At 35.8% G+C, this 10,063-nt stretch overlaps 1 protein-coding gene across 3 annotated transcripts in view; it reads right to left on the bottom strand.

Annotated features, from left to right (window-relative positions):
* The window catches only part of RNF220 (ring finger protein 220), a 333,204-nt gene that overhangs the window by 11,119 nt on the left and 312,022 nt on the right, over positions 1–10,063 (bottom strand). For all 3 annotated transcript variants that reach the window (XM_029283207.1, XM_015811346.1, XM_015811345.1), the window contains 2 exons: positions 2,674–2,782; positions 1,470–1,544 (listed from right to left, as the gene is read on the bottom strand). In XM_029283207.1, the coding sequence (XP_029139040.1) occupies positions 1,470–1,544; positions 2,674–2,782 (184 nt within the window). The remainder of the gene's footprint in view (positions 1–1,469; positions 1,545–2,673; positions 2,783–10,063) is intronic.

Genomic DNA, 10,063 nt, shown 5'->3' on the forward strand with positions numbered 1-10,063 from the left:
GCACATTTTCACTCATATAAAAACATTTTATTCATACTTTCTCACATTCTCATATAATATGAATTATGAATTCTACTACCTGTAGCTGCAAATCTCCCCTGCACTACATTAACTGAATACCCAACACTCACTGAAGGAGAATAGTCTATCCTGCAAAGCCAATTTAAAGAAGCTTTCTACAAAAGGATGGGGAAACGAAGAGATGGATAATAAAAGCATGACAGCACAATTAAAACTAATCGACTATGTCTTAGGGGAACAGAGTTCCCTAAGAGTCTCAGAGCCAGTTACTTGCAGGATTACCTCTCCCTGAGGGTATCTGCTAGTCCTATTGGTTTAGACAGGGTAGGTGCGCTTCAAGTCCCCTCCTTGAAATGTTGCCATCTGATATGACCTTGGAGGCTTGCTTTCTTGGTGGCCATCCCAGTCCTTTGGAACAGCTTCCCACTTGAGATAGAGGGATGACTACCCTTTTAGCCTTCTGAAGGGCTGTGAAGATCTGGCTCTTCTTCCAAGCATCGGGCTAAGATGAGAGTTGAGCTGTAAGGATGTTTGATCTGGCATGTTGGGAGGTCTACTGTAATCTTATGATTCTCACAATTCTCACACTACCTGTAGTAACATATACCAGTGGAAAGTTGCAATCTGCATGCCCCTGAATGGAATAGTCAGAGGAATACAAAGTGAAGCCCATCCTGCTAAAAACATACAGGTCTACACTCTATGTAAATGTGAAAGACCCATTAACACTGTGCTGCTATCATATGTCCAGCTCATTTGCAAACCAAATAGAATGAAGATCGGCAAAGTTTAGGTCAGTGAAGACTGGAGTGACTTAGAAAGTTAGTAGAATGGTTGAATGAATGAATGAATGAAGGGTACCTTTATTTTTAACTATGTTTTATGGATTTTTGTGAGCTACCTACAATTATTCTATGTAGCCATATAAATCCTTACAATAAAATACAATAAAAATAAAATAAAATAAAAGTCTCATCCCAGCCAGCCTGCACTGTTAGAAATATGGAATAGTTCTCCAACCACCTCTGAGGGTGCAACAGTACAAACAGGAAGAGTCGAAAAATCTACTGATTAGATGGAAAATCTGTATGCTCTAAAACTGTTGGTACATGCACCAGAGATGGAACTCAGAAGTAGTCTAGGTGAGACATAAGATAAACAATTGAACCTTTAATCATATTTTTTAAAACTTATTGTTGAACCCCCCCCTCTTTTAAAACAGGCAAATGGCATCCTTGAAAAAAAGTAAACTATTTGTTTCTATTACGATAGAATCTAGGCTCTTTGACAGAAAGCTGTCACTGCAAAAGAAGGTAGCATTGAGAATGATTGCCATTAAATAAAACAGAGGCATAGTATTTTGAAGAGGATTTTCATGTAGCTGTAATTTCAACTAGGGAAAAAAAGAATCTAATATAAGCTACCACATAAGAAATTAAGAGACTTACCAGAGTCCGCAGCCAGCATTCCTCACAGTGCACATGCCAGCACTGGATGGAGGTCAGGGGCATTGTATATGAGTCCTATAGAAATAAAGTAAAGTTACTGCATCACGTACCATAAAACTGAATCTGGAATTATGCAGGGCAGGGCAGAATGCAGTGAGGGCAACATATCTCTGATTGTTTTTTCTCATTTGACCTCCATACCATTGCTTGATTTTACATGCATCTGTGAATTGATGCACATTTGTAAATATAAAAGGCAAAATATATATCTTTGATTATGCCTCAAAGAGAACAGACACAATATAGTGCTGCATGCTTAAATGTAGGTTAGAAACAAATTAAAGGTGACTTTTAAACTTCAGTTGTGAAAAATGCATAAAAATCAACTGACTTTATTGATTAATCATTGGACTAATTTCACATTAAGATACTATAACAAATACTTGTAGTAAATTTGTTACAAACATTCAAACACACATATCTGCCAAATATAATATATGCTTGCTGTCTAGAGAGATAAAGGTAAATGTTAAAAGGCACCTGACATTCATTCCATTGGGGATATGTGAGGAGATAATAGTTTCCATACAGACTTAATTGTATTCTGTGTCCCAGAAAAAGGTATTTCCTAAACTAAAGCTATAGCTTAGAATGAAAAAAAACCTGTGTTGTAAAACTGTACATGTACAAAGTGATATCCAGAGATCTGCAGACTCTGATCCACTAGAGGGAGCTTCAGCACTTCAATAATAAGCTATACCAGTCAGGTGCTCTTTATTTACAGCTCCTACTCTCCAAATATTGTGATGTCAACTCCCATAATCCACAGCCACCATGATCAAGGACTATTTTAAATAATTTTGTAAATGGTCTGCATTGAAGCCTTAAGCATTAATCAAATTTTTAAAATGATTTAAGTTACATTTTGTAAATCAGGAAGAAAAACATAAATATATGTTTTACAGGATCAACAACTATATAGTTTATAAAAGCAAAAAAACCATACATTAGGCAAAGGCAATGTCATACTATAACAGATACACTGAAACTAACTTCAGAGAAAGAAAAAAAGTGCTTTTCTCCAGAGTCAAGCAATAGTGGATAATGCTGCAGTTTGTCCTATCAACTGGGCCATTTTGCAACAGCCAAAGTAGAGGTATAGTGTCATTTCCTCATTCATGACCAGAACTGGCAAACTACTCACCATGCAAATGAGACATTTATAGCGGTCCCCACGGGAGAGCTGCCTTTCTAATTCACGAACGCGAGCCTTTAGCGCCTCAAATGTTGTCACTGCCGAGTCTTCTGTAATCCTAAAATAGATGACAAAGTCAGGGCTGGCTGAGTTCTTAGAAACATTTCGCTGATTTCATTATGTGTTGAGTGCAGTAGGCAAACCACATAGAGTTAGGGTACGTCTTGGCTCTTAAGAAGTGATTAAACAGATAGAATCAAATCAGCTTATACAGTATGTAGGCTTGAGAATCAGCTCAGGCAGCCAACATTGGAGAAGATTTAACGGCAAAGGTCAAGGAGCAAAATAGACAATATATGAACTCGTGGGCAAATACTGTACTGTACTCTGGAATGGGGTAAGTTGGAAGAAGAATACTGATAAATTTCGTATGATGCTTCCTTTTTGCCAAGCTGATGCTAATTTGACATTAAAAGCAGAACCCTTATGCACGTGAACACTTCACAAAAAGCAGTATCACATCCACAAGAGAAATTTTCTGAAAGTTCTGATTTCACCACAAGCATTAAAAAAAGGATTGTTTGATATGTAAGTGTCAAGCACTTTCTTGCAATAGTTAACCAATGGGATGCTAAACTATTAAGAGCAAATCTCTAAGAAGAACTTCCACTTCATAAAAAAGGAAGGAAACTTATCTAGCAGAGGGTAAATCCATGCGCTGCAAATATATTAGGTTTAAAAGATAGAGAGGGAATAAAAAGAATAGCCATTGTCTAATATATTAATAACTGCAACTCTGTCATGGTTCAAGTGAACAAGTAATCCAAAACAAGGGTTTCTTATAAGTCCACATAAGGAGTGGGGATGCAATTCTTTAGGCTCATCCTTACTGTGCCTATACAGTTTAAAAAACATCAACTTTCTGCAGAAATTTAAGTTTGCACTAACCAACTAGTTTAAGTAAAACAGATATTTGGCATATATACATTTTACCTTGGCAAGTTTATTTTATCCCCTAATAGTTGGCCTCTATGGTATAGTAACTGCTGCAGCCAAATGGGACATTGAAGGGACAGATGTGCTAAATTGAGATTATCCTAAGAACAAAGTGTCTCAGCAGGTAAAACTACAAAGAGAGCTCAGCTCTGCTGGAATAAATTGTATATTACTTTTCCTTCAGTAAGTAACTTTTAAAAGTTTACAGACAGTACAGTGTTTATTTTATGGAAGTTTGTTTTATTGTATTTTCATTGATTTATTGCATACAACATGTCTGGGTTATTTTAATAAACAATATAGAAGATTAACAAATAAATAAATGAAAACTGATAGAAAGTTAAGCTGGATAGCATCTATGATAGAAAGTCCTGCCAAAGGCAACTGAAGCTTGGAAAGAAAGCAGCAGGCAGTAATAGAAAAAGCTTGTTTATAGGAATCCTAGCAGTCCAACTCTCACTGGACAATTTCAGGAAGTCTCTCAAATGATCACTCTTGTCCAGTAATAAACGAATGAATCAGAAGGCTAAATAGAAGCATATGCAACACCATTCAGTGCCTGTCTGATACAATGGTCAATCAATAGCAGGACTGTAGATCAGGGTGCTAGTTAGCTGGAAAATTACTCCAGTGCTGTGTGCGTCACGCTGAAGAGATCCTGGACAATCAATGAAGGAGGTATTGATTTAGTTATTATCACTTCATATGCTTCAGACATTGTTAAATATACATTTATTAAGGGAGGGATATAGCAAGACTGAACAATATAACCTTCTTTTCCAATTGAGCCAGAATACAACCTAGTAATAAAATATGTCCAATTCCAATCACTCGTAGAAAAGTATTAAAATTTTGCCACTCCTGTATAATTGCTGCTCCCGCAGTGGCCAGATGAAAACAGACCATATATAAGAGAGAAGTGGCTGGATATTCCCCTTCATCTCAATTTTGCTTCAGAATTCAGAATGCTTTCAAAATAAATTTCCCCTCAAGTTTATTTCAACAGAATACAAATTCCCTTCCTCCTCATAAACAGTGACACCATACACAACATTTCATAAATTTTATAGTCCTGCTGTTTATATGTGCCTTGTAAAATATATTTAGAATTGATTATATGCAAGACAAATAAAATTTCATGGACTATATTCAACACCTGATCTCTTTATTCTTTCCATCTTTAAACATAATCCTTTTGTTTTGCTTTGTTTTTGCAGGTCTAAGGCTTCAAACAAGTACAGGGCTCCTTATAATTTTTTTCATAAGAACATGAATTACCTCCCTGCTAACTTCTTTATCATGGAATTATCTGGCGACAAACATGTACATCAAAATGAGATTCCCCAAATAAATTTTGTTTTCTATAAATACGGAAATAAATACAATCTTTGTTAGATTGCTTTTTCTAAGGGCACATCTAGTCAACATGTACAAATACAAAGAAACAACAAATCTATAGAGAAAAATGGCATATGAAATTATATAGCAACCTATTAATTAATGATTATAATTCAATAATAGCAAAATGATCTGAATGAATCTGAGTGCACAGGAAAATATACCTATGAAAAGTGCAATTCTTAAATTGTATCCAGAACTGGCATGAATTTTTCACACTAGATAATTTTGTGCAGTTAAAAAAAACCAGTTATGCATTTTATTCATTACACCCAAGATAGTCTACAGTAGTGGCCAAAATTGTGGAAACCTTTTAGGAAAAGTGTACATTTGAGGTTTGATGGCTAATAAAACCACTTTTTTTGGAGTAGTACCATAAAATTATATATCAATGGAAAGATAATTTAATCAAAAATGTAATGCAACAAAGTTTGTTCAATTATCTGTATTCTATGAAAAATTATAGCCAAATAACCAGAAAAAGGAAGCACAACTTGCTTAGGTTGATATCAGATAGCTTTCCTTCATCTGATTGTAGCCAGTGAGCATGAGTGTCATCTTGTTTTGGCAATGAGCCAATCAGATCACAGTAGGATTCAGTTATTGACGTCATGTATTGAAGCTGAGAAGACATTTGTCAGTGTGTTATGTGATCGCTATCAAGTTGGTTGGGTTTTTTTGTGTTCTTTCATTTAGTGAGCTTGTAAAACGTAGTAAAATTAAAGTAATGGTGCAAAGAGTTGACTGGTCACCCAGAAAGCGATGTAAAATAGTATTATTAAGTGAACAAGGCTACAGTTATAAAGAAATTAGAAGAAAAATTGGTGGAAACTTAACCAAAGGTGGCATTTCTAAGTTTTTGAAGAGGTATAAGGAGACTCAGTCACTACAAAACCACACTGGTAAAGGCAGGAAAAGGTGAACAACAGCAAGTGATGATAGAAGAATTAAGAGACTGTGCCTACGTGATAGAAGAAAATCATCTGGGTGTATACAAGATGAAATGGCACAATGCAATGTGAAGTTGAGTGCAAGGACTGTTCGGTGCAGACTGCAGGAATTTGGCCTAAAATCTAGAATTCCATGAAAAAAGCCACTTTTATCTCTCAAACAAAGGTTGAAAAGGCTAAACTGGACTAAAACCCATGTTACCTGGACAGAGGAACAATGGGACAGTGTTATTTGGAGTGATGAGACCAAGATCTCCCTGTTTGGTAGTGATGGCATAAAATATGTAAGGAGAAGAATCAGAGGAGGTTTGCATCCTGATTGCATTACATGTACCGGGAAACACCCAGTCACTGTTATGATCTGGGGTTGTATGATATCAAAAGGTGTGGGCAGAATTTATGTGATTAATGGGAATATAAATGGCCAAAAATACATTAATGAAATACTTGAGCCCAAACTGAAGCCTTCCGCACATGATCTTTACCAAGACGATGAAGCATTTATATTTCAACAGGATTCAGCTCCATGTCATGTTGCTGCTGTGTGCAAAAAGTGCTTTCAAGACAATCATATTCCACTGCTGGAATGGCCTGGGAATAGCTCAGACCTTAATCCAACTGAAAATCTATGGAGCCAACTAAAGAAACTTGTTAGCCAGAAGCAACCCAGCAATAAAACCCAGTTAATAGAAGCAATAATTCAATCTTGGTTTCACATTATAACAGCTGCAGAACTAAAGAACTTGGTTCACTCCATGGGAAGACGTTGTAAGGCCGTAATTCATGCTAAAGGTTACCCAACTAAGTATTAACTGACATGATCATTTTTGTATATCTCTTTTTTCTATGGTGATAATTATTGTATATCTCATTTTTTTCTATGGTGATAATTTTTTTCTACGTGTTTCACTTTTCTTCTGTATACCGAGTAGTTTTCTAAAATATCATCACATTTAAACTGATTAATTTTTTTAAAAAAATCCCATTTTCTTTCAATCAGCATATTAAAAGGCAGCAATTGACAAAGGATTTAAAACTATAAGCATCTTTAAATAATTTCAAATGTTCTTTTCCCCAAATCTAACATTTACTCCCTATACACTTAGTGTCTAATTATATTTCTGAAACATCAGTTCTTGTTCCCCGACTACACATTGTTGCATGAAATGCAGTTATGTTCTTTTAAAAACTTCTACTGCAGAGATCATATATACTATTTATACTAGTAAGTCTGACTATTTCTCCACCTATACAATCAGTGCTTTTTATTCCTAAAATAACCCACAAAAAATCTGTTTGATGGTTTTAGTAGCCCAGTAACAAACCACTTTATACTGCATCTATCCCAATGGTTCCACTTACTAGATACCATGTAAAGTATATAATTGTGAGACTACAATTATATGTTTTGGTATTTAATAAGGAAAAATATAAAAAAGCAGGTCTTGTGGTTACCTAATGAAAAAACATGTGCAGAAAATGTGTAAAAAATCATATTCAAGACAAAGTTGAAATAAAATGTGGAACATTTCACCTTTGGGACATGCACATTCTGCCCAGTTTTAGGGACTTATACAGTATAAAATATATAGTATTTCTGTTAGTTTGGAATTGCAACTTTACTCGGATATCACATAGGGGTTACAGAATGATTGCGGCAGACGGGAGACTGGCCCTAGTTGATTTAGTAGTCCAATCACAAATTACATGGAATATTCAGTGAACAACCGAGACAGAATAGGGTTATGTTCACAGGCCCAATACACAGACTGCCCTATTCATCTGGAATTGAAACAGAATGAGAGAATACATTTTTATCACATACTATAGCAGTTAGCTTTCCCACTTGATACAAGAACGTATGCTTGGTATCTTTGTACTTGGTATCTTTGTACAGATACTGCTTGGTATCTTTGTAAGCTAACCTTGAAAAAAGGCTGATTTGGAATCTTGTGAAGGAATGCTGCCTCCACTGAGGAACTGACAAGATTTCTAATGTTGAAGATGGGTATCCTTCCATCTTGATTAATGTACTCTTTCTAGGAACATGTATTCAGAATTTTGTTCACCTATAATTATAGTAGTGGCTTATTTTGGCGACGTGCCCTAGCTGCTGGTTGCCAAGTTATGAATAATGCAGTGTTCCACAGCCTACTTTCCATGTTCTCAGCTGAAAATTTGGAAAATGCTGCATGCAAGGGTGAGTATCTGCAAAGCAGAGGCCCTCTGTGCCACAAGAGCCTCTATTTTTATACTTGCTTGCACAACTTGTTAATGCTACCAGCTGCTTGCCAAGTTTGGAGTTATCTGTTGACTAATTTAATCTTCATGCAAAGCAAGAATGTTGAGTTGCTCAACCCACAGAGGAATTATTCTTCTTCCACTTGCATGCTCTATCACAGTGGCATGGCAGGGAAGCTTACTGTCACAAGAAAGCATTCTAAGCTGCATTTAGCCAGGCCCTGGCAAAGATTCCCTAAGGAATTGCTCTACAGAAGGATTAATTATGCTGCTTTCCCACCCCCGTCCCTTCACTAACATGGAGTTTCAGAATGTTTCTGCAGGAACAGAGAATTAGTTTAGGAGTTGGCACTCAGCCTTCTCTGCTTCCAAACTTACATACCAGGCCTGAAATCAAACTGCAGAGAGATAGCACCAGCAATCAATGCAAAGAGTAACAAGATTTTGAGTCAGCATGATTAGAGGAATGTGTGAGGTTGGCAAGTTTAGTAGCTGAGATCAATGTTTTAAATTTTATTTTAGAAGGGAAAGGATGAACTTTCATCAAAATTCTAAATGTATAATTTAAGCAATATGCACCACTTAAAGGCAGGAAAACAAATTATAAACTGAGAAGTAGAAAAATTCTACTCTTATATTGAAGTAATGGTGGCTAGTTTCCCTCACATACCCACTAATGTACTTCACTCTTTTAAAAACAAAACAAAAGAGGAAAACATGCATTTCATAGAATCAATCAAAGAAATGTAAGCAAACTGTTCACAAAATGGCAGAAAGAGAAAGTCTTATCATGTTAACAAAGCTACATGACATTCTAAATATTCAAATGAATACTAAATGATCATAAAAGAACTGCTGGATGATAATACGAGTCTTGCCTAGCAACATAAAACATCTGGATCAGGTTCTCATAAATGTTTTTAAATTCTGGAATGTCCCAATTAAAAGTTGTGCAGATAGCTATATTTGTGATTCAGAGAGATCACAATGAAGAAAGAAGAGGAAAAAATAAATAGGAATGGTGAGGACATAAGAACATGTTCTTTATCATCACTGGTACTAAAGACACTGTTATCTGAATCACTATTGTGGCTTTCAAGTTGGCTTGTTACATACATTAATTTGATTTTGGACAATACAATAGTAGGTAATTAAAAATCAGAGGAAGCTCACAGAGCACTGCCTCTCTAAATCTTTCTATCTTTTTTACCAGCAGTCACCACTGGACACATCTTCTTCTTATGTGGTATTAGTATATCTTTGCATGTGTACATGCACTAGATTAGAAGATTTTTTTTCCTATGTAGCCCCCAGACAGATCCAGCCCATTTTCAATCTTCCTTCCTTTGGCTTTACCCATATAACAACATTTGGTCTTATTCTGTTCCATTTTCAGAGATTTATCAGACTGATGGACAGAGTCCTGAGGAATTTCACAATTCCCTTCCAATTTTGTTAATCAATAAGCATACAAGTAGTCCTTGATTTATGACTGCTTTTGGGACCACAATGTTGATTGTAACAAAATACCGCCAGTATTGCCAATTCCTGAACAGTAGCATTGATACAGAACCTAGAAGGGGGCTGTCCAAAGAGGGAAAAGCTTTTGGAGACATATTATTATTATTATTATTTATTAAATTTATATCCCGCCCTTCTCCTTGCGGACTCAGGGCGGCTGACAATCGATTTAAAAAACATAAATAACAATTACAGAATTAAAATTAATTAAGAAGAAATATTTAAATATAGTCTAATTAAAATATGATTAAAACCCCTCTAAAAATTGCCCTAGGCCAGTCCCGCTTGTTGGA

The sequence above is a fragment of the Protobothrops mucrosquamatus genome, unplaced genomic scaffold (assembly GCF_001527695.2).
Source record: "Protobothrops mucrosquamatus isolate PMUCROS unplaced genomic scaffold, P.Mucros_1.0 scaffold39, whole genome shotgun sequence".
In the NCBI taxonomy this organism is placed as follows: domain Eukaryota; kingdom Metazoa; phylum Chordata; class Lepidosauria; order Squamata; family Viperidae; genus Protobothrops; species Protobothrops mucrosquamatus.